Raw genomic sequence first — 24,085 nt, 5'->3', positions numbered from 1 at the left:
TCCAGGAGAATGTCTGCTAATCCCCTTACAGGATTATCAGGATAAGATGTCATACCACACACACACACACACACACACACACACACACACACACACACACACACACACAGTGAGTCTCCTGATGCTTTTCCACTGAGCTGAGTTCAGCACTGCGACATGGCAGCAGGTAGGAGTGTTGCTCAAATATACTTTATATGTTTCAACTTAAATATAAAAAAAAAATGTACGTTAAAGAAACAATCAGTCATTGAGCATTTTTCAAAGATTAGTAACGGATTTCTTGAAAAGATTTTTTAGCTTGACTGGTTTCCTCCTATTAAAGTTTATTTCTGAGAAAATCGTCTTCTGAAAATAAAAACGAACCGCGAGCATTTATTCAGCTTCGCTTTTTTATTGTGCTAAAGATCTTCATTTCTGCTGCTCTTACGCTTCCAACATTTCCAGTAAAATGTGCTCGTTATATTTTCCTGCTTTCTGAGTGAACAGGGAGGATTTTGGACAAATATTCTTCCAGCTTGAAAAAGAGTCTTTCTGTGGACTAAAATGTCAGCGTTGTGCCGATCTCAGAGAGCTTTTAGATCTGATGCGGTGCCGCTATCCTCCTCGAAGGTTGAACCTATACTTGCTTTCAATTAACGTAACGTAAGAATCTGCAAAGTAGTGACGCTCTCGATTGTCGTCTCCAGTCTGGATGTTGTGGTTGTGTCCTCGTTTCTCCGGTGCGCCCTCTAGTGGAGCCGTCGGATGTGCAGAAAGCTGGCAATGTGAGGAATAACGTAGATCTCCAGCCTGTCACGCTCCTCACCGAACTCGAGTACGTTTTTAAGTCCGGGGTTCAGATGAGGTGTACACGGGCGCTTTTCACTTTTTGAAACATAAAAAGATAAATCATCACGTCAACCGATTTCAACCCTGTTTTTTGGGGCTGAAGCTAAACAAGACGAGTTCGTCGTGAAATGTCATGAACGTCAATGTTTTGTTTCAGGTCTCCGGCGGTTCTTCGCCCCCCTGAGTCGAGGTCCACATCGAATGCTTAACTTTGCGTTGCTATGACGTCGGACCCCGACGCTGATCCCGACAGTCGAGGAGGAGGCCGAGGTGTTGAATGTTCAGGATGAAGTGGCAGTCCGTGTTTCTGACTTTGGTCTTCGTGGCCGGCTGGTGTGACCTCTCGACCTCCGACGAACACACGGACGTCGGACACGACGAGGACGTTCACCCCAACAGCCTCACGGAAGCGAACGGAGACGTGCCGGACGCGAACTCGGAAACCAACTGGGACGAAGCCGACGTGAACAAGGACAACTACGAGGACGCCGACTGGCATCCCCCGACCTCCCTGCTGGAGACGCACCCGGACCTGAACCCGGACGCCCCGCCGGTGGAGCGCGGCGCCGACCAAACCTCCAACCGAACCGCCGGCGGTTCGTGCGGCGAGTTCAGCAGCCACCTGGCGTCCAACGGCGAGTGCCGGCTGGTGGCGACGCTGCCTCCGGTGGGAACCTCGCAGAAACGCTGCCCGGACTTGTTCCGCTGCACGGACGACATCTCCGACTGGCTCCACGAGAACGGCGACAGGAAGGAGCAGCTGGAGGAGCTGAGGGAGACGATGTCGGAGCTGCAGGAGGAGCTGAGGAACCACCGGCATCGGGTCAAAGGCCTCGAGGCGCAGGTGGGTCGGCCGTTTATCTTCCAATGTGCCGCGATTTGGGAAAATTATTACTTCGGCGTGAATCTGCCCCGTTTACCTCCACTCAGCCCTGAAAAAGGAAAGTGATGTCACAGAAATAAAAAAAGCTAGACTATTAACTTCTTCTTTTCCAATCACAGTGTAATGTTTCTACTTGCTGACTCAGCACGTCGTCCGGGTCAAAGGGGAACAAACGGGAAACGGGAACATCTGAATTTGTCTAACATTCAGGGTTTGAGGCTGCTGATCGGTGGAAAACTTTATTCATGCAGATAAAAAACACAACACCCTCCTCTCCCGATCTCTCTCTGTTTATCTCTGCCTCTGTTTATCTCTCTATCTTGACACCCACTAAGTCCTCCTTAACCCTGAATGCTAACAGGATTAGCCGCAGGCCTTTGAGCCGGGGTCCTGCATTGTTTTGTAACCCGAATAACAGAGCTCGCTTTTATCAAATTATCAGTTCAGCGTAACCGTTTTCTGTCAGCTTTTTTTTTTTTTTTTTTTTTTTTTTTTTAAGAAAAAAAAACAAATTTATCTTAAAGGTTGTATACCGAGCAGCAGCAGCCATTTTAGCCTTCTTCTTTTTTTATTGATTTGCTGTGCATGAGCCAACTTTATAGTGCCTCTTTAATACTGAATTAATTATTATTATTATTTATTAAATTATTTGGGTGTATTTATGGTTTGGTTTTACTTTTCCAAAAAAAAATCTATTTATCTGTAATTTTTTTCTTATTGTGAACCTGTTTTTTTCCCTAACTTTTCTAAATTTCTATGCTGCTGTGACTAAATTTCCCAACTGTTGGATTAATAAAGTCTAAATGTAGAAGTTGTTTGTTTTGGGTGCTAAAAAAGAAAAACCAACACACTTTATTTCCAAATGCATTTACTTGTTGTTTTAATTTGTACAATTTCAGCCTTTTCTTCAGCAGAAGAACGAGCACGAGCTTCACCGCCTCCTTTTTCTCGTCCCGTTCGTCTCTCAGGCGGAAGAAGGCGTCGGATTAAACTCCACCTTCCTCCAGCGGTTGCGCTCTCTGGAGCTGCGTCACGCCGAGGCCGACACGCTGCTCCACGTGCACGCGGCGCTGCTGCACGAGCTGCAGGCGCAGCTCCGCAACCTGTCGGCCGTCGCGCAGCGGTTGAGCCGCGACGCCGGCTGCGCGGTCAACGTCGTCAGAGCGACGCCGCCGCTCGGCCTGCGAGACACGCTGCCTCCAGGTACTCACGCAACGGGCCCGGTGGTGAGTTGCAGAGCTGCACGACGCGTTTGCAAAGTTTCACCGAACGATTTCAAAGAAAGCTAAAAAAAAAACTAAAAAAAAAAAAAACGTTGCATTCACGCCGACAAAAACAAACACTTTAATGCTCTGAAATGTGTAGTTTTTCTTCCCTGCCACGGGGAGCGGGTGGTTGCCATGCCGACTGCAGGGATGTCCATTAGAGCTGCTGGCTGTTAATTGAACATGTGTGCATGTCTGTAGGTGAAATTGTGTCTAATTCGAGATAAAACTCCACATTTTAGAGCGTCTTTTTATTGTCTGAGAAATGCTGGAAATTTGCGGAAAAAAAACATTTGTGAGAAATAAACGTTCTGTGAGCATAAAATAGATCGTTTGCTTCAACTGGTGAAAAAATGGGAGCAAAACCTAAAGTGTTATACTTTTGTCGAGCGTATTTTATTACACAAAACTGATAATGCTGCTAAATGTTGGTGAAAGTTAAGATGGCAGCTCAGATGTAGTTTCTTGGTGTCACGAGCTGTTCGCTGATGTTTGCGTTGTTTTCTGTATTCGTGTTGTTTTTACGTCACAGTGTTGGAGATCAAAAGGCCGGATGAGTCAACATGAAAACCTTTGTCTCTGTCTGTCTGTCTGTCTGTCTGTCTGTCTCTCCCTCAGGCGGACAGCGCCTGTCCTTCTGTCCATCAGACTGTGCGTCTCTGTATCACAATGGTGTCCGTCGCTCTGGCGTTTACACCATCGTGATGTCGCCCGGCGCCTCCCTGCCCGTCTACTGCGACATGGAGACCGAGGGTGATATATATATATATATATATAAATGTCACTATAAAAACACTTTAATGCATCTTTCAGCTTATTGTTTTGGTTTTTATTCTTTGCGCAAACCAATAACACTGCAAAGCGTGAAATAGACACGCCGGTCCACATCCACCAAAACGTGAGATAGACACATTTTGAAAGCGTGAAACATACACGCATTTAAATGTATGTCCAAGCGTGAAAGGTACGCTACAGGGAAACGTGTAACTTTCACGCCTAGATGGCACCAAAGCGTGTCTATTTCACGTTTTTCTGCGATATCCGGGTTGACGTGATAACTTTTGTTTGAGTCTCATCACTCTCATTAGTGGTTTTTATTTCATGACTGGCTGATTTTAAAAACATTAAAATACAGATTGATTCTTGTGATATTAAAGTTGATTGTGTTGATTTCAACTGAACATTTGTTATTAAATTAATCAACACTCACGACATGAGACGATTTATTAGTAGACAGATCTGTTCGTAGTTGTTTCGATTGGCGTATCGATATTCTAACGTTACATATTTTGTGTGTGTGTACGTGTGTGTGTACGTGTGTGTGTACGTGTGTGTGTACATGTGTGTGTACATGTGTGTGTACGTGTGTGTGTACATGTGTGTGTACATGTGTGTGTACGTGTGTGTGTACATGTGTGTGTACGTGTGTGTGTACATGTGTGTGTACGTGTGTGTGTACATGTGTGTGTACGTGTGTGTACATGTGTGTGTACGTGTGTGTGTGTGTGTACGTGTGTGTGTACATGTGTGTACGTGTGTGTACATGTGTGTATACGTGTGTGTACATGTGTGTGTACGTGTGTGTGTGTACGTGTGTGTGTACGTGTGTGTGTACGTGTGTGTACATGTGTGTGTACGTGTGTGTGTACGTGTGTGTGTACATGTGTGTGTACATGTGTGTGTGTGTGTACGTGTGTGTGTACATGTGTGTACGTGTGTGTACATGTGTGTATACGTGTGTGTGTGTACGTGTGTGTGTACATGTGTGTACGTGTGTGTACATGTGTGTATACGTGTGTGTACATGTGTGTATACGTGTGTGTGTGTACGTGTGTGTGTACGTGTGTGTGTACGTGTGTGTACATGTGTGTGTACATGTGTGTGTACGTGTGTGTGTACATGTGTGTGTGTACATGTGTGTGTACGTGTGTGTGTACATGTGTGTGTGTACGTGTGTGTGTACATGTGTGTGTACGTGTGTGTGTACATGTGTGTGTGTACATGTGTGTGTACGTGTGTGTGTACATGTGTGTGTGTACATGTGTGTGTACGTGTGTGTGTACATGTGTGTGTGTACATGTGTGTGTACGTGTGTGTGTACGTGTGTGTGTACATGTGTGTGCACCAGGCGGGGGCTGGACGGTGTTCCAGCGGCGGCACGACGGCTCGGTCAGTTTCAACCGAGGCTGGTCTCAGTACCGCGACGGCTTCGGCGAGCCGCGGGGAGAACACTGGCTGGGCAACCAACAGCTCCACCTGCTGTCCAACCAGGGACACTACAGCCTCCGCATCGACCTGCAGGACTGGAGCCACGTCCACCGACACGCCCTGTACCACACCTTCAGGTAGACGCACAGACGGGTGATATTTTGTTGTTTTCCAAAAACAAGCGTATGCAGCTAACTGGCCGATATTTAACAGGAGGACCTCGTCAGTACTTTATCTGCCCTTTAATCTGCTTTGTTACAGATGGAGGTGTTCGTTTTGTTCATTTTTAAATGAGAACAAAATGAGCAAGATGGCAGATCGTATTTTTTTTGCCTATAAGCTGTTCGCATCTTATTTAAAATGTTTATTTCCAATTTCAGTGTTGTTTTATTCAGACAGATGAACAGCATGTGAAAATATTTACAGAAGTTCATACTTACAAATCCATCTATTTTGTCGAAATCTTTTTTTCTAACTTCATCCCTGAAGCCTTATTTCTGGGGAAAGTGACATCAAATTATTTTAAATTGTTTAACAACAAATGAACCTTTCAGTTGTTTGTCCAGGTTTTTTTTTAATTTCCATAATTAGTGTCCGTACAAGGATTCGTGGTGCACTGAGGGAAAGATTCTCCTGTTGATTCTCCAGACAGTTGTTGTAATATTAAAGTTGGCTGTAATCACATTAATTCGAGTTTACAGCCAATTCTCAAAGCTGTTAATCAGGATTAACCACGAGGCATTTCAACCTGAAAAAAATCTGAAGTTTGTTGGCTAGAAAATGAGAAGCTGCTCGAAATCCGACTGTTTCATAAAGAATTTATTAAAAAAAAAAAAAATTAAAAAAGAAGATAAAACCATCCCTGAGCGTTGCGGTTTGTTTCTCGTGCTGCTGCAGGGTAGAAGACGAGGAGAACCGGTACCGCCTCCACGTGTCCGGCTTCAGCGGGACGGTGGAGGACTCGTTCAGCTGGTATCACGACCGGCAGAGTTTCAGCACGCCGGACACGGGAAACATCTGCGCCGAGATCAGCCACGCCGGCTGGTGGTTCCACCAGTGTTACTACGCCAACCTCAACGGGGTCTACTACAAGGTAGAACCGACCCCACGGGACCCGCGGAGAATTTAAGACGTCCAACTAGCTTTTAAAGAACACGTTTGAGGGCGCCCCCTAGGGGTGTAGTTACACCACATTTGTTAGTATACCAATCCAAAACTCTTTTCATCTTATTCAATTTGGACCAAAACATTTTTTTCATAATTATTAACGAGGAGGTTCCGTAAAATTATTTGACAACTTTTTTGTCACTCTGAGTAAAAATTATTTGCAATTATGAGAAAAAAAATATATAATTAAATGCGGACATGGGCGGAGCTTATACCAGCAGATGCAGCCGTATTGAGGTTAAGGCGTGGACATACGGTATTTGAATGCGTGACCTACGGTTCAGGCGTTACTCAACAAAACGCGTTGCGCTTTTGTTATAGCGCCCCCTAATGGCTGACAGGTGTCAAATCTGTTTGGAAAAAGAGTTTTTTTCGGGTCTCGCTATCTTCCATTGAAATTTCACCTTTGCACGGCCTGCAGTTTAGGCTCCCCAACCATTTATTTATACAGAAGAAGAATAACAACAACAATAATATTATTAGTAAACATGTTTGCACAAACAATAGGGTTCCACCACTGTTGGTGATTGGACCCCTAATAATAATAATATTAGTAATAATAATAATAGGAGGGAAGGACGGAGGGCAATGTGTTCATGTTTTATTTTTGGGAAGGGGGTTATTTTGTTTTTGCTTTAACCAATCAGAGCCAAGTATTTAAATAATCCCTCATTCATTAGAAAAGAAGATTCAAAAAGACCTGTTTTTGGGGGCGTGTCTGTTTGATTGACAGGCCTGTGGTGCAGTCAGGTTACAGCTATCGGTGGGCGGGGCGTCATATTTTCAGTTTTCCAATCAGATCCGAGTCAGATCCACCGCTTGCTGGCTCCCCCCCCCCAGGTCGTCCAAATATGGTCACCGCTTCCTGCTCCAAGAAACAAGATGGCGACGGCTTAAATACCGAAGTCGAGGCTTCAGAAAGACAATTAAATTATTTTGATCTCCTTTCAAGTTTTAGGTAGTGCTAGCCACGCATTTATTTCCATTATGTGTCGTAACATGTCGATACCGTGTGTTTCCACCAGGGGGGGCGCTACTCTCTGAAAGCTCAGAACCTCCTGGGGCCGGACGGCGTCGTCTGGTTCTCCTGGAAGGACTCGGACTTCTACTCGCTGAAGTCGGTCACCATGATGGTGCGGCCGCACAACTTCAGGCCGCGCCTGTCGCCATAGCGACGGATGCCTCCACGAGTAAACACCCCACACTTCCTTCATTATCCTCTGAAGGAAGGACTCGTGGAATAGTTTTAAAGCGTCCTACAGAGCAAACGTCCCCGAGATCAAGAAAATATTATGTATTAATCCGCTGCTGAAAATAGTCCCCAACAAATACCTCATTTTCCTCCTGTGTTGAATCACTTTTCATTAAAACCACAGTGAAAAGCTGTTTTAAATAAATTACAGAGCCTTTTTTTAATAAAAAATACATATATTTTTGAATCATTTTTAGATTTATATCTGCAGTAGGAAACAAATGGGCTTGAAGCTTCTTTTATTTATAACTGCTTTTGATGTACAGATATATATATATATCCATATATATATGTATGGATATATATATATATACAGTCCAGATCTTTTTGCTTTTCATTTGATTGTTTATGCTGCTGTAACAGAATTTTCCCTTGAAAGATCATTAAAGTATATTTAATCGAGTTCTGCTCAGCGACTTTGTCTTCTCGTCTAGAAAGTCAAAAATATCAAAATAAGCCAAATATAATAACTTATTCTACTTTTCAGATAATTCACTTCTAAAGACTAAACAAATCTCCGTGGAAAACACAAACTATTCTAAATGAAATCAAAAATGTGTTTGTTTTCATCATACATTTATTTATTTATTTACTGGAAGAGGTGTTGTACAGTGGGGGGAAGAGGGGGTTGTTTATGTGGGGCGCTCCCGGGGCCGGGTGACGTACTGCCACCACAGAGGGGGGAGGGCGCCCTCCTTGCGGGCCGGAGGAAGGGCTTCGTCCCTGGGGCCTCCGGCCGGAGTCTCAGCCTCCAGCTGGGCGACCTGGAAGCAGAAAAAAAAATGTAATACCGAAAAAACAGGGAGGAGAGATCAGGTGTGATTTATTTATTTATAATCAAAGATGTTTCTGTGATACTAACAATTTTTCCATCTTAAAATAAACTTCTTGTTTCTCTCAAGAAGCTTAATGTGATATATTTTTATTTTTTTAAAATAATTTCTGGATAAAACACGTAATTTTTCTTCCAAATATTCACTCCTTGGTCAGGAGGAAGAAATCTGCATGTCTGTTGATCTCAGAGGTGTTTTACAGATTGGGACACATGAAGTCCAACAACTTAACTCTGGTGCCACCTGGTGGATACGACTGGTATCACCTAGTATTTACACGTGCCAGCAGTTATCGTAGATGTTTTTATCCACTTAATTTGTGAATAACCTCGTTAGTTCTTCTTTTTTTTCATTTGTGTATAGAAATACTTGTTAGTGGCGTGTGCAGCGTCGCCCACCTCGCTCTCCCAGCTCTGCATCCTCAGTTTCTTCCACTGCTCCCTCTTGGAGAAGTAGTCGGGGTACATGGCCTTCTCCGAGGGGTGCCAGTGGTCCAGCAGCCACTCGGGGACCTGCGGGAGCGAGCAGCGTTTTTTTAACATCACGTTTATGAACTCGCTTTGATTTATTTAAACTAAATTTCCCTCCACGATTTATTCAAAACAGGCCACGAGGTAAAAAACAACAACAAAGTATGAATGTTCTGCTGATTTCTTACAGTTCAGGCATCTCTGAGGCGCCGACAATTTCCATTTTGTGTTTTAAAATGGTGAAAAAAACAAAACACACACAAAACAATAACAACAACAACAACAACCTCCAGCCGGTCGGCCTCACCTTGTAGCACTCGTATCTCTCGTAGGAGGTCCCTCCGGGGGAGTCGGGGAAGATGTAGGGCTGCGGGTGCTGGTTGGTCCAGAACTCCTCCTCTCCGGCCTTCAGCATCATGGTGGCCTTCACCATGTCCTTCTCCACCTTGTTCTCGTCGAAGCGAGCTCGCATCATGCAGGCGTAGAAACGGTATTTGTCTCTGTGGAAGAAGAAATAAAAAGGGGGGGAGGTGTGTGTGTGTGGGGGGGGGGGGGGGGGGGGTATTATGATATATAAACTTTTACACCCCAATGTGATGTTCTAGGTGAGTTTCCTCAACATTTATGAGACGATGAGTTCAAACTTGATCTCTTCGACCTTTCACTTTCTGTCCTGATACTTCTGCATCAAAATTAATTTATGTATTCAAACCATCTATATTCATTTATGTATTACTTTCACTTGTATTATTTGTTGTTCTGCTTGTCCTGTTGTTTTCACCCTGCTCCCTTTTCTTTTGAGTACTTGTCTACATTTGTTTTTGTAAATTTCCATCTTGTTCAATAAAGTTAAAATTAAAAAAAAAGGTAAACACCCGCAGAGCAGACCCGGTTAGGGTCAAACAAACTCCTTATAGCAACGAAATGGTTGTAACTTGTAGATGACCGAGTTATATTGTCCTGTTCCAGAGAGGCTGATGAACTATTTTAAATAACATTTTTATCATTTTGAACTGCAGGACGTGGACGAATGACCTGGCTAGCAGTTAGCTTAGCTGTTAGCCTCGCGGCATCAGAGCGCACTGCGGCTGCGCGTTTTTATTCCATTATTACACGCAGCTTTCAAAGCTCCTCGTACCTGAATATGCACCACGACTCCAGGTGTCTCAGCGACTTCTTGTAGAGCCGCAGCACCTTCTGCTGGTGAGTGAGGTAAGCGGAGGCCATTGTTCCGCTCCGTCCGCTGTCACCTTCTCGCCGAGCGGCGCGGTGGATTCTGGGACGTCGGGACCGTAAAGTCGGGACACAACGCGCGCACGTGTTTCCGGTCTTCCTGGTTTAATCTCTATTTAGAAGCGTTGAAATTATATTTTAAAACAAATAAAAATTACATTTAAAGATGTTTTGTGTTTTTGGGGGTCAAATGAAAAAAAAAAAAAAAAAAAAAATCCCAAAAGATGTATGTTAGAAAAACGTGATTCCCGTGTGCTCCAGTCATTACGGTACCGTGTCATCACGGGACCGTGCACGGTACCGTGTCATCATGGGACCGGTGACAGCTGCACGCGTGGTTCTTTTTCGAGGCAGAACTCTTTCAACCATGGCGCAGCGCAGATTTATCGGTAGGACGATTTTATTTCATTGTCAAAAATAAAGCACAAAAAAACCAGATGTTAGAAAGACACGAAGCGTCACGGGCTGCTGCTGTGACGTCAACACGTCATGTTGAGTTAGCACGGGAGCTAAAGTTAGCCCAGTTAAAAAACAAAAGGACAACACATCACTCAGACATCTGCTTTATTTTCTTTATTTACACAACTTAAGAGCTGCAGGTAATATCTGGGTTTACTATTTATCCCCCAAAAAATGAGCCAAACATCTGCAGTTTCCACTTCCTCAATGTTTTATATTTTTTATTTGTTATTTATTAATAATTTTAAAATGTTATTTAGAGCCACAAAACGATTTGACAACATCACATTTGAGTTTTTGATATGTTTTTTTTTACTATTCCTTAACGTGTTATAAACAATCATATAGTTGAAATAATACAGTAATGACAATAATAAATAGCTTTGTTCATTCGGGTGCTGCCTGATGAAAAACACATGTTGGTCGATATTGCTGTAAAACGAGTATTGCTGCTCTTCCTGTGCAGACATCGGCGTGAACCTGACGGATCCCGTGTTCAGAGGAGTCAGCAGAGGGAAGCAGAAACACATGGGTGAGTCGCCTCCTCCTCCTCCTCCTCCTCCTCCTGTTACTTTGACTTATGGGATGTCGACGCGAAGCCCCTCCGAGTGAACGTTGTTCTTCTCCTGACAGACGACTTCGACCGGATCGTCGACAGAGCTCTCGCGGTCGGCGTCGAGAAGGTGATGGTGATGTTTTATGCGTATTGTAAAAGCCGCCTCGCGGCTGCAGACTCTCTGATTTAATAGTGAGCATTTGAATTAAAAAGGTGATGTTGCTTTTTTTTTTTTTTTCTTCTTATTCCAGTTCATGATCACGGGAGGAAACCTCGAAGACAGCGAGGAGGCGGTCAAACTCGCCGAGACCAGAGGTAACTTTTAGGATTCATACAGCAGAGCTGTAGTTGTATCAGAAAACCTACCCGACGCTGCCCTCGTCCTTTACAGGTGAGTTCTACTGCACGGTCGGCTGCCATCCGACCCGCTGCTCCGAGTTCGAGAAGGTCGAGGACTCTCGGTACTTGTCGGGGTTGATGGAGCTGGCGGCGGCACACAGAGGGAAGGTGGTGGCCATCGGAGAGTGTGGACTAGGTGTGTAGGCGCAACATGTCTGCTTTTTTTACCTGTCCAGTGATAGACTTATGAATATGAGCGTTTCCTGTTGAACGCGTTAACGTGACCGCTGGTAACGTGGACGTTTGGGGTTTCACCAGGAAACCTGAAACTGGAGCAGAGAAACATCAGATTTCGGGGAACAGATAAATCTTCAACAAGTGTTCCTGAGCCCGTGCAGTGATTTCCACTACAGAATCAGAGCTTGTGTCAAACTCTCCGGAAATGGTCAACGGAGAACCTCGAAACGCTTCAGAAAGTCTACGGCGATGAAGCGGCGAGACGGGCGAGGTGTTTCAAAAGGGGCGGAGCTTCACCGTCCAAAGACCGAAGAAGAAGAGGGCGCGTCAGGTTCAGGAGACACCAGCTGGGTTTTCTTTGACGTCGGCGGTGGTTGTGTCACCGTGAAATTCGTCCCCACAGAGTCAAACTGTTGACACCGAGTTCTACCGGGAACCTTCTGGGGCGTCGGAGGGGAAAAACATTCGCTGCAAAACCACCTGAACTGTGTCGCCACAGCAACAGGGTTCTCAATCATTAAAAACAGCCACGATTCTGTTAGTGGAAATCACTGCATGGGCTCAGGAACACTTGGCTGTAAGGAGGCTTGTTGAAGATTTTTTTTTTTTTTTTTTTTTTTTTTCAAAATCGGATGTTTCTCTGCTCCAGTTTCAGGTTTCGCGGTTGAAATCCCAAACGTTCACGTTACCAGCGATGACGTGAACGTGAGGAACTCAGCTGCTGCTGTCGACACTTGAAATTCTTCCTCACGAAGGTCATTGTTTCCTGAAAACTGAAAATAAGTTATTTATGGCAGATTTTTTTCCCTGTGGATTCTTCTTGACCCTCTGGTTCATATAAAAAGATGTTTTTTATTAAAATGATGTCTTTTCTCTTCATTCTAGACTTCGACAGGTTGGAATTTTGCCCAAAAGAGACTCAACTCAAGTGAGTTTGTTCGTCTTCATGAAATCTTCCAAACAACAGCAACTTATTATTCGTTGCTGTTTGCCGAAACAAGTTTAAAGAACATCCATGTCGGTATCCTGGTTGTGGTCGGATGCTTGCAGTATTTTGGTCGATGTGTTGCACATCGTATTTAATTTATGAAGATATAAACCAGAGATAATATGTCAGAGAATCTGGAACCAGTAAAATAAATGTCGTTTTTTTTAAAATATTTTTGCGATTGGCTCATTTTCAAGAACCATAAAAGTAGCTTTAATCCTTAATTCTGAATATTATGGCTTTATTTGTTCTTTGCGGTCTGTCGCAGATACTTTGAGAAGCAGTTCGATCTAGCAGAGGAGACCAAGCTGCCCATGTTCCTCCACTGCAGAAACTCCCATCAGGAGTTCATCGGTAGGTTAAAAAAACAAAAAAAAGAAACCTGGTGTGGTTCATAAATGGGATTTTTATACGAAGCAATGTTTACTCTGTTTTTGTTTCGACAGACATCATGAAGAGAAACCGAGACCGATGTGCTGGAGGAGTGGTGAGGACATTTGTCTGATGGAAAATATATGAAAAAAAAAGATTTTTACACCTACGTTTTTGGTTTTCCGAGATGCATTGCATTGTGGGATCTTTGCAAACACGTGATGCACTGATGATGGTGACAAAGTGTACCGTTGTTTTGCTGCTGCAGTTTGAAAAAAAAAAATTCAATCAAGAGAATGAGAATTTAAAAAAGAAGAAAGTCCTATTGTGAAAAATTGCTGTGACATTTGAAAATCCAGCGAGTAAACAAATTAACGAACACTCTGGGAAAAGAGACGGAAAATCAGCCGAGTGCTTTCACTGTTCTCTTCCAGGTTCACTCCTTCGATGGGACGGCAGAAGACGCCGCGGCCCTCATTGACCTGGACCTCCACATCGGAATAAACGGATGGTGAGAGGGTGGATCGCCACTTCATGTGCAAATGAATCGCGTAGTTCACGTAAATAAACAAGTAAATAAGCACGTGAACACGAAGCAGCAGGTGTTTAACACGCTGAAACACCTCCGTCTGTCAGAAAATGTATTTCACGTTTGTAAATGTCTGAACGCTCGAGTTTGTAATTTACAACCTGCACCGTCAGGACTCCGATTATTGAATTATTCCAGCGTGGCTGAGAGGGTCGGGCTCTGCGCCGCGGTGGATCGGTGAACTGTACGAAGGGGGGAGCCATATAATAATAACAATATATACTCCTATTTTAGTCTACCAGTCAAGTCCAGACAAATTATTGGCTTGGACCTTTTGAATCAATTTATTGGTTCACGGATTTAAAAAAAAGAATTCATATTAATAATGTGAAAAGATTTTTTGCCGTCAAATAATCTTAAAGACTTAAATTTAGCTCTTTAAAAAAGCAGATGTGTGCATCTGTTTTCACTTAATAGTAAACCACTTAATCCATCTAACACAATTAAACTAGCTCATTTAAGGGATATTGTTTCCCTGTTGGAATAATGGGAGATTTTCTATTTTAACCTCTTTATATTACAGTCACAGTCTTAAACATCTTTTTTCTTTTTTTTTTTTTTTACAACAATACTTCAACTTTTCAGTTCCTTGAAAACGGAGGCCAATATTGAAGCTATGAAGTCGATCCCCGCTGAGCGGCTCATGATAGAAACAGGTGAGTTACACAGTTTATTGGAAGGTGTTTGACCAAAAATTAGACTCTGAGTGAACGTTAGTGTGAAAATACATAAAACCAAAATTTTCTTGATATTCCACTTTTTGTATACCATCAGATATATTTGTTCTACTCGCCCTTGGAAAGCGGGTTTTGTGATTTATTTGTGATTTGTGCAATATTTTATACACTTTTTTTCCGTTATTGCGGTTATTAAGCTACTTCTATTTATGCATTAATACCTTCCTCACTCCTTCCCAGATGCTCCGTGGTGCGGCGTGAAAAACACTCACGCAGGCTCCAAATACGTCAAAACCACGTTTCCCACGAAGAAGAAATGGGAGGCGGGACACTGCCTGAAGGACCGCAACGAGCCCTGTCACATCGTGTGAGTAGCTTCGGGGACTTTAAACCTCAAATCCATCGTTTTTAAATCCTCTAAAAAAAAAATGTAATTCTTTTATAGTGAATAAATATGAGTTTGCTGTTTGTGACTTCCAGACAGGTTCTGGAGGTGATGGCGGCAGCGAGGGGGGAGGACCCGCTGGAGCTGGCCGACACAATCTACAACAACACCGTCAAAGTCTTCTTCGGCTCCAGCTGATGACACTCAACACTCGACCGATGTGCTCTTAATTTTGTGAATGTGTGTGTGACTGTCTGAATGATAAATCATAATTTGTAAAAGTTAAATAAAATAAAAACTAAACATTTTCTGGCCCTTTTTTTTTTTTTTTTTTTTTTTTTTTACTGTTTGCCACAATTAAGACTTCGACTTCAGACTTTATTAATTCCACAGTGAAGAAATGTAGTCGTCACACATAGAAACACAGTTAGGAAAAAAAAGTGCACACAATAAGAAAAAATTACAAATACGTATATAAGATGTTTTTAGAAAAAGTAAGATCAATGAATAAATACACACAAACCATATACACAAAAAATGTATAAAATACAGTTTGGGATGAATAGAAGGTGTCAGGTGCTGTGAAATGAAAGGTGATAATACATCTAGTGATAATACAAAAAGGAATATATTAGCTATCTTGCAAATAAATGATTAAAGATAAACATGAATTACATGTTAGTCAACCTGAATGTGATTCTGGGAACATTTAGTCGTGGGAATTGTTTTGGTGGGTGTGCTTTAAAAATCAAAACATTCCAATATTAATTCAAGTTATATTAAATAACTAAAATATACGAGTTTTAGTTTCTGGACTTTTTTTTTTTTTTTTTAGCTTTAAAACATGTAATAAGTTACATTACTTTGATCAAGTAACTCAAATCATGACATTACCTAATACTTTTTTAACAGTGTAACCAGTAATCTGAAACCTATTAAATTTCAAAACTAACCTTCACACTGGATATAGTTCATGTATTTTTGCCAAAACAAGACGTTGTTATGTGACATTTTTAAGAATGACAATGATGAAAAGTAAACAGAGATATTTTAAAAAATGCAAAACTTTTTTTTATTTGAAAATGTTCTCAGAAAGGCTATGGTAATATTAAATTGTAGTATTTTTAATATTTGTGGGGGTTTTTTTTCCCCTAATTTTTTACAGTTTAGCGTCACGTGGCATCGGCAACAGCCGAGCAACTTCTGTGGTCTCAAGACGTTAATTCACATTTTTAAAAACAATAATGATGAAAAGTAAAGAGAGACACTTAAAAAACAAAAACAAAAAAACAAATTAACTTTTTTTTTTTTATCTTAAAATATTCTCAGAAATTTGATGGTACTATTTAATTGTAGTATTTCTATTTTTTTCCCCTAATTTTTTACAGTTTAGCTGCCACGCCCACTGACGCTGGAAGTGACGTCACGTCGCGTCGGAAACAGCCTAGCAACTTCTGTGGTCTCTCCCCCCAAAAAGCAGGAAGAAATGTCGATCTCGAAGAAATATCTCCGTATTTGTTCCGTGACAGCAGACGTGCGCGGGATCTGAAGGGGGGAGGGGGAGGGGGGGAACCCTAACGTTTTCACGGCCGGCGGCCGGTAACGGTCACGGAGCGGAAGCGGCAACTCCACATTTAAACAAGAAGAAGAAGAAGAAGCAACAGGAGGCAAAACATGGCGGACGGCAGGTCGCCAGCTGGCAGGTGAACGTCAGGGCGAAGCGACGCCGACGACGGAAAGTGGCCGACTTGCAACGCCTTTGGCCGCGTTACATGGATAGCCGGGGCTCGCCGGGACTGTAACCCGCCCCGTGAAGCCGCATGGCGTCCACCCAGGCCCGGATAGGCCAGCAGGCCTTGGCGGTGCTGGATGTGGCGCTGCGAGTTCCCTGTATCTTTATTATCGACGCCATTTTTAACTCTTACTACGACCCCGGCTCGGGGTGGGCCGGCGCGACGGGGAAGGTGCTGGTCCGAGTCACGGGTGAGCTCCTTGTTTTGTTGTTTTTTAAAGTACAGGAGCCTTTTTATGGTCGACAAACACACGGGCGGCTAAAGGGGGGGGGGGACGGGGGGGCTGGAGCTGGGCTGGCCGTGACGTCAGCCTACGTCACCTGTCACGACCCGACCAAAGCCGATTATCCACCCGTGATGGTGTGACTGCAGGTAGATTGTGTCTGCTTAACGAGCTCACCTGTGCTGGCTGACGCTGTGTGACGTCATGCCTTTGATCGCAGGTGTCCTGGAAGGAGCCGTGGCGCACATTTAGCAGCCCGTCAAGTCTGCCTGTCAAAAAAACAACTTTTAATCTGCTCTGACTTCGTCCACACAGGTCACATCCGGTCTGACGAGCGCAGTACTGCGGTTAATAACTGCTGAACTTCCGGTTGCGTTAAAGGAGACCGGACTTACAGCTGCAACTTCGTTTTTGCCCCTTTTAATGCTGTAAAAAGGGACATTTCACTGTTTTCTTTTCTCATGCAGACCACAAAGAGGCTTCAGACACTGTACAGATTCATAAAACTGTTATTCTATCTGTGAACAACCAAATCAATGAGACATTTCACTGCAGGACGCAGCTTTGTGTGACTAGTGCTGCACATGGAGGATAAAAGCAGTGAAACGGCCCTTTAACTTAACTCTGGTCACTTAAGGGAAACTGGAACTTTTTTTTTTTTTTGCACCTTTGAATGCTTTTGCAGCATTTTCACAAATAAAATAAAGGTTTCTAATATCAGAAAGTGTTTCAGTCAGTAAAAGCTTCATCTAAAATGTCAAAAAGGCTTTCAGAGCATTAAAAGCTGCAAAAACGTAACTTAACTTTCGTCTTAAGTGGCCGACTCCACAGCTTAACTCCATGACGTTAACCGAGTCCGCTATCGGAACAAAGATCAATCCACTCGTCGCCTCCCAATAACGATCTTCTTGACGCCTCGTCTTTATAAAAGTACCGTTTTGGACGATCTGGCGTCAAAAAGTAAAAATTTAGCACCACTGCAAGAAAAAAAAAAAAAAAATCCTTTTATTTTGAAAATCATATCAACTTTTAAGACAAATTATGACAAATGTTAGTGAAGTTTTCACCCGATTTTAAATGCTTCGGCTTAATTTGCATCTTCTGCAACACTTTTATATTTTTCAAACCGGCCTGTCGTAAAAACCAACCAGCAGATTTACGCAACTCTTTTTTTTTTTTTTTTTTTTTTTTTTTTTTTTTTTACAGTTTGTTGATCTTTGAACGGCTCCGTCTTCCTCTCGAAAGATGCTCACGATTTAGTTTTTTATGTTTTACTATCGGCACAAAAAGCCGACGCGGCGATTCGTTTTCAAAATGAAAACCACAAATTCAAACGACCTTCTGGTCAATGACCTTGTTATAAAGTTAAAGGTCATGAAGTAACTCCAGCGTAATGACTTCAAATTCAATTAAAATGGCCCTGAATTACATCATCTTCTAACATCTGTATTGTTTTGTTTTGTTTACACAGTAAAGATCTTGCGTTCATGTTTTTGTCATTTTGTGTGCAAAACCTGAAGCTGCTCAAATTAAAATATGAACGTTAAAAAAAGAAGTCTCGGTGTAAAAGTTGTTGATGTTTTGTTGAAGCCTGCAAGAGAAAAAAAAAAACACCAAAAAAAATGCAATATAACTTTTTTTTTTATGCTGCGTTGCCGCGGCGATAGCGCTGCAGTAAAGCGGCCAATCAGTTGTGTCGTGTTGGTGTTTGGTGTTTTCTTTAAACGACAGCTAAAAGCTTTTATTATGTGGATTGTGACGGGCCGTTCCTTTCACAATAAGAGCCCAGATGATGAATTCATCCGTATTTACTCTTATGGAAGGTTTTTTTTTTTCTTTTTAAATTTCCTCTCTGTCTCTAAAACCGGAAACATGAACTGTTTGTTGTTTTTGCTCTCAAACTTTACAAGTTATATTCTGTTGATTTTAAGGCGTTAAGAAATCTTAACTTCCGCTCCTTTCCCCGACCGTCCCGAAGGCGTCCTGGTGTCCAGCGTGGTGCTGCTGCTCTCCCAGAAAGCCCTGTTCAAGTTCTACACGCTGTTCTTCGCCGTGCTGCTCGGCGCGGCGGCGGTCCTCGTCAACTACTACGCCGCCTCCCACATCGACTTCTACAGCGCCTACTACAAGGCGGCGCTGGGCTTCCGGCTGCTTCCGCGCAACGGGCCGACGCTGTGGCTCGGCATGGCCGCCGTGCAGCTGGTGTTCGGCGTCGGCTACGTCTTCCTGCTCGACCTGCGCTCGGCGTTCGCCGCGCTGGTGGTGCTGGACGTCATGGTGCCGCTGTGGGGGCTGATGATCGAGCTGCCGGCCGACGTGCGGCAGCTGGTGGCCGTGCTCTCGGGCCTGGCGCTGGCGCTGAACACGGCCGCCTGCCTGGCGGCGCGGCTGAAGTGGTTCTACTACTCGTGCCGCTACGTCTACCTGCTGGTGCGCCACATGTACCGCATCTACGGGCTGCAGCTGCTGCTGGAGGACACGTGGAAGAGGATCCGCTTCCCCGACGTGCTGCGCGTCTTCTGGCTGACGCGCGTCACCGCCCAGGCGCTGATCCTGGTGTACGTGGTGCGGGCGGTGAGGAGGGAGAGCGGCGGGGCGGGGGACGGGGCGGCGGACGCTCAGGTGATCGCCGACTTCTGTTCCTTCGAAACAATCTCAGATGTTAAAACGTCTTCAAATGTCAAAGTATAGATCGATAAGTTCAGAGGCTGGAGCAGGACGAAGATGAGTAACTGGTCCTCCTCCTGCTCCTCCTCCTCCTCCTCCTCCTCCTCCAGGGCTACCTGCTGAGCTGGGACGTGTTCTGGGATCTCACCAGTAACTTGATCATCTCCGGCTGCGACTCCACGCTGACGGTTCTGGGGATGAGCGCCGTCATCTCCTCCGTGGCTCACTACCTCGGCCTCAGCATCCTGGCCTTCATAGGTCTGTCTGTCTGTCTGTCTGTCCGTCCGTCTGTCCGTCCGTGTGTGTGTCCCCCCTGACTTGTCTTGCTGTCTCAGGTTCGACGGAGGAGGAGGACAAGCGTCTGGGCTTCGTGGCTCCGGTTCTGTTCTTCATCTTGGCCCTGCAGACGGGTCTGAGCAGCCTGGACCCCGAGGAGCGGCTGGTAGGAGACGACGGATCTGATGCGGGATAATAATTCTCTGTGGGGTCTTTTTTTTTCTTTCTTTCTTTTTCTTAACGTTCGCTTTTCACTTTCTCCAAAAAAGGTGCGTCTGAGCCGGAACATGTGCCTCCTGCTGACGGCCATCCTGCACTTCATCCACGGCATGACCGACCCGGTGCTCATGTCGCTCAGCGCCTCCCACGTGTCCTCCGTCCGCCGCCACGTCCCCGTGCTGCTGGTGTCGCTGGCGCTCTTCGTGCTGCCCGTGGCGCTCAGCTACGCCCTCTGGCACCACTACGCCCTCAACACCTGGCTGTTCGCCGTCACCGCCTTCTGCGTGGAGCTCTGCCTCAAGGTCAGAAGAAAGCTAAGGAGCAGCGAAGCAGCAGTGTTTTTATCCACGAACCTCCAACTAATCTTCTTCCACCGTTTTAAAGAGCTTTTGTTGTTTTTTTTTTAAAGTCCGTTATACAAAATATACTTTTCATACTTTAGTAACAGAATCACTGAACTTTTTTTTTTTTCTTGTGTTCTTTAGCAGATTTATTTATTTATTCTTACTAATGCTGAAATTAGCCCGCAGACCTTCAGAAGAACGGCTGGTTTGTACTTTCTCGAACTTCCTCAAGATCCCAAACATTAAAAGTTTTAGCTGCAGGACTCTTTATAAAAGTGTTCATAGCGTCCGGGTCTGAAAAAATGAGGCCTTAAAGCTGCAATACCAGCGAGTGCCACTAGAGGTCGGCTCCAAAAAGCCTCCGGCTCCATAGACTCCCATTCAACTTCTCTCATCAAATCCAAAGTGAATAAAATGTGTCCATCAGTTACCTCGGTGTTGTTAGCTAAAGTCACTCCTTCTTATTAGTTTTCTGGAGGTCCATCTGAAAATAATCCCTCATTCATTAGAAAAGAAGATTCAAGAAGACCTGTTTTTGGGGGCGTGTCTGTTTGATTGACAGGTCTGTGGTGCAGTCAGGTTACAGCTATCGGTGGGCAGGAAGTAGTATCGTCAGGTTTCCAATCAGATCAGTCATATCTCTCCCCCCCTCCTCCCCCCAGGTGGTGGTCTCCCTGACGGTCTACGGCCTCTTCATGGCCGACGGCCTCTCCAGCGTGCTGTGGGAGAAGCTGGACGACTACGTCTACTACGTGCGCTCCACCGGCAACATCATCGAGTTCCTGTTCGGCGTCATCATGTTCGGCAACGGCGCCTACACCATGATGTTCGAGTCGGGCAGCAAGATCCGCGCCTGCATGATGTGCCTGCACGCCTACTTCAACATCTACCTGCAGGCCAAGAACGGCTGGAAGACGTTCATCAACCGCCGCACGGCCGTCAAGAAGATCAACTCGCTGCCGGAGGTGCGCGGCGAGCAGCTGGCCGACATCGAGGACGTGTGCGCCATCTGCTACCAGGAGTTCGCCACGGCGGCGCGCATCACGCCGTGCCACCACTACTTCCACGCGCTGTGCCTGAGGAAGTGGCTCTACATCCAGGACACGTGTCCCATGTGCCACCAGAGGGTTTACGTGGAGGAGGAGAGCCGCGACCGAGGCGCCTTCTCCAACAACAACGGAGGCTACGCGGCGCCGCAGGACGACGACGCGGCCGGCCCGCCGGGCGACGAGCAGCCGGACGGCGAGCCGCCCGCCGCTCCTCCTCCTCCGCCTCCTCCGGCGGGTGGAGCGGCAGCAGGAGGAGGAGGAGGAGGAGGAGGAGCGGCGGCGGTGGAGGAGCCGGACAACGAGCTGCTGGAGGACAACGACAGCATCGAGTACGACGAGGACGAGTGGGGGACGCAGAACGGGAGCACGCCGGTAGAAGAAGATTACATCAACGACGACACGGACTCCACCGAGGACTGATCCGCAGAAACAAATAAAAAAATATACATTTATTATATCTTTATTATATTTAAGTTAAAAGAGAATTTAAAAAAAAAAAAGCATCTTAATTTGTTCTTGGGAAAAAAAAAAACAACGTCAGGGATGTCATTCTCTTCTTTCCTCTTAAAGTTTCTTTTTCAGTTAGATTTTTTTTTTTTTTAACTCAAGGGCTCGTTGGAAGAGAAACTGCTGCTCTCAGTGTGTGTGTGTGTGTGTGTGTGTGTGTTTCTGTGTGTGTGTGTGTGTGTGTGTGTGTGTGTGTGTGTGTGTGTGTGTGTGTGTTCGCGCGCCTGCCGACATGTAATGTGCTAAAGACTTTTACGTCTTAAAGATGCGGTTCGTGGGGGAAATGTATTTTTTGTTTTTTTTGTTTTGTTTTTTATCGAGGACAAAACACATCGAAAGCTTCGCTCGATCTGCGAGTTCAAAGTTTCTCCTTAAAACCTTAATGTCACTTTTTTTTCTTTCTTTCTTTACTTCTCGATGATTTCAAACGTTCGATTGCTCGACTCGCAGATCGATCGAATATACAAACCAGACGTGTGTGTGTGTGCGTGTGTGTGTGTGTGTGTGTGTGTGTGTGTGTGTGTGTGTGTGTGTCCCCGAGTGAAGGCGGGCAGAGCGAAGCAGTTCTTATCAAACCAGAGAGGTGTGTCTAATTAAAAAAAAAAAACTAAAGTGACTTGCTACTGTAATCGCTGATATAAATTGTCAGTACTTTACTACTGGTCCCTTGTGTGACCTCGCTCGCATTCGTGTACGTTATTGTACATAATAATGACAAAAAAACAAACACGTGCACACGTCCTCCCTTAAAGGTGATTTTATTGCTACTTTATCTCTCCACGGGGGAAAAAATAAATAAATCAGTATTTAGTTTTGTTTTAAATTCTTGTTTTGTAAGGGTGTGGAGGCAGGCGACATTTTAAAGAGCTCTCTTCCAAAAAAACAATGAAATAAATAATGTAATGGGGCGTAATGACGCAGTTAAAATGTCATAAAAACACAGTATAGAAAAAGGTGCCGGTCGTTTTGGGGTCTATGTCGGTTATTAAGTCCTTTTTTTGTTTTCACTTCGTTAAATGAGAGCACCTTTTTTTTTTTTTTGAATCACTGGTACAAACAAACGGGAGCTTTTTACTCTACAAACTACGATGACGACTGCACTTTTTTAGTTGTTGTTTTTTGTTTGTTTTTTTTTTCCTCGAAGGCTCAAACTGTCTCTTTAGTCTCAGGGTCCCCTGCTAGCAGGGCTTGGAAAGAGTTGCGTTCCATAAGGTTTTAAAATAATTTAAAAAAAATATGACCAACCTACTGAGAAAGCATTTTTCTGACAACCTGGTAAAGATAATCGTTGAAGTTTTTTTGTTTGTTTGTTTCCCCGAGATCCAAAAAAATGGTTTTAACATCTGGCAACCAAAATCGCGACAATTGTGAATTTGTATTAAAAATTAATAACAACAACAACTTCCAAGCACAACTCCAGCGAGTATTACGATGTTTAGACTTCCACAGCCTGAACGGTTTTATTTTTATTTTAATATATTTTTTAAAGGGTTTGTGGACAAACTGCTGCTCATTACTGTTGTAATTCCCGGTCGCAGAGAGAAAGTATAAATCCGTCAAGTTTTCTTACTGATAACAAGAAAAGCGTCTGATCGGATTAGAAAGCTGTGTTTTTTTTGGACATCAGCTATGAAGGACTTTTGATTTTTAGTTTGATTGTTTCCGGAAAAAAAAAGCTTTTTCGAAAAGGTAAAAGCTGTTCATTTTTGCCTTTTGTTTTAAAAAGAGAATTATGTAAATAAAATCATCTTTGATAATGCGTTTGGACTCCGTCTTGAATAACTACACCTTTTTTAAATGTGTTTACCCAAGTACTTAATAAACACACTTCATATTCAGTCTGTGCAGTATTAAATAGTGTTGACATCATTAGACCAGTAGAGGGTGCTGCTTCACCACCTTGTGAAAAGTACATATTGTTTTCAGTCACTAAAAATAAATCAAAGTTTATGTAATATAATGCATTTTTATAGAGCGCATCATCCAGCTGTATGTTAATTCATTTCTTTGAACAATTCATTCACAAAATCCTGATTTTGATGTTGAATTTTTTTCTTACAAAAGTGCCCTGAATTTCAAAGTAAAAGCTCCTTAAAACTTTCTTTGGAAGTTTTAATCAAAAAAAGCATCTGTTAACCAAACCAAACTGTTAATTTATTAATTGAAATAACAATCAGCAGATTAATCCACTATTAAAATAATCAATATACACGTTCATGCATGAGTAGTAATAATCTAATGATATACAATATTTAATTAATCACAA

At 43.8% G+C, this 24,085-nt stretch overlaps 4 protein-coding genes across 5 annotated transcripts; 3 read left to right on the top strand and 1 right to left on the bottom strand.

Moving 5' to 3' along the window:
* Nucleotides 1–1,114: 1,114 nt before the first annotated feature.
* LOC138209811 (fibrinogen C domain-containing protein 1-like) lies at nucleotides 1,115–7,523 on the top strand. The gene is made up of 6 exons (XM_069168627.1): nucleotides 1,115–1,672; nucleotides 2,680–2,914; nucleotides 3,595–3,729; nucleotides 5,105–5,321; nucleotides 6,082–6,277; nucleotides 7,377–7,523. Exons 1-6 carry the CDS (start codon nucleotides 1,115–1,117, stop codon nucleotides 7,521–7,523), a joined length of 1,488 nt encoding a protein of 495 aa, XP_069024728.1.
* A 639-nt stretch (nucleotides 7,524–8,162) lies between these two features.
* Nucleotides 8,163–10,184, bottom strand: ndufb9 (NADH:ubiquinone oxidoreductase subunit B9). Its single transcript, XM_069168805.1, has 4 exons — nucleotides 10,045–10,184; nucleotides 9,214–9,406; nucleotides 8,835–8,948; nucleotides 8,163–8,367 (listed from the first exon to the last, which is right to left on the bottom strand). The coding sequence occupies exons 1-4, from the start codon at nucleotides 10,131–10,133 to the stop codon at nucleotides 8,236–8,238; spliced, it is 528 nt and encodes a 175-aa protein (XP_069024906.1). The 5' UTR covers nucleotides 10,134–10,184; the 3' UTR covers nucleotides 8,163–8,235.
* A 242-nt stretch (nucleotides 10,185–10,426) lies between these two features.
* Nucleotides 10,427–15,043, top strand: tatdn1 (TatD DNase domain containing 1). Of its 2 annotated transcripts, none has more exons than XM_069168698.1 (12): nucleotides 10,427–10,528; nucleotides 11,065–11,130; nucleotides 11,232–11,281; nucleotides 11,406–11,469; nucleotides 11,546–11,689; nucleotides 12,616–12,658; nucleotides 12,987–13,072; nucleotides 13,165–13,205; nucleotides 13,525–13,601; nucleotides 14,265–14,335; nucleotides 14,597–14,723; nucleotides 14,841–15,043. In XM_069168698.1, the coding sequence occupies exons 1-12, from the start codon at nucleotides 10,450–10,452 to the stop codon at nucleotides 14,851–14,853; spliced, it is 861 nt and encodes a 286-aa protein (XP_069024799.1). In that variant the 5' UTR covers nucleotides 10,427–10,449; the 3' UTR covers nucleotides 14,854–15,043. The 2 variants fall into 2 exon arrangements, with proteins under 2 accessions (XP_069024799.1, XP_069024798.1); XM_069168697.1 differs by having other exon boundaries at nucleotides 14,837–15,043.
* Nucleotides 15,044–16,186: 1,143 nt separating this feature from the next.
* Nucleotides 16,187–23,578, top strand: rnf139 (ring finger protein 139). Its single transcript, XM_069168733.1, has 6 exons — nucleotides 16,187–16,724; nucleotides 18,736–19,379; nucleotides 19,535–19,682; nucleotides 19,760–19,866; nucleotides 19,970–20,221; nucleotides 20,926–23,578. The coding sequence occupies exons 1-6, from the start codon at nucleotides 16,562–16,564 to the stop codon at nucleotides 21,730–21,732; spliced, it is 2,121 nt and encodes a 706-aa protein (XP_069024834.1). The 5' UTR covers nucleotides 16,187–16,561; the 3' UTR covers nucleotides 21,733–23,578.
* Nucleotides 23,579–24,085: the final 507 nt, after the last annotated feature.

This window comes from Embiotoca jacksoni, unplaced genomic scaffold, assembly GCF_022577435.1.
Source record: "Embiotoca jacksoni isolate LCO1_2020_lvr unplaced genomic scaffold, fEmbJac1.0.p SCAF_41, whole genome shotgun sequence".
NCBI classification, from domain to species: domain Eukaryota; kingdom Metazoa; phylum Chordata; class Actinopteri; family Embiotocidae; genus Embiotoca; species Embiotoca jacksoni.
This window is presented reverse-complemented; position numbering and strand designations above follow the sequence as displayed.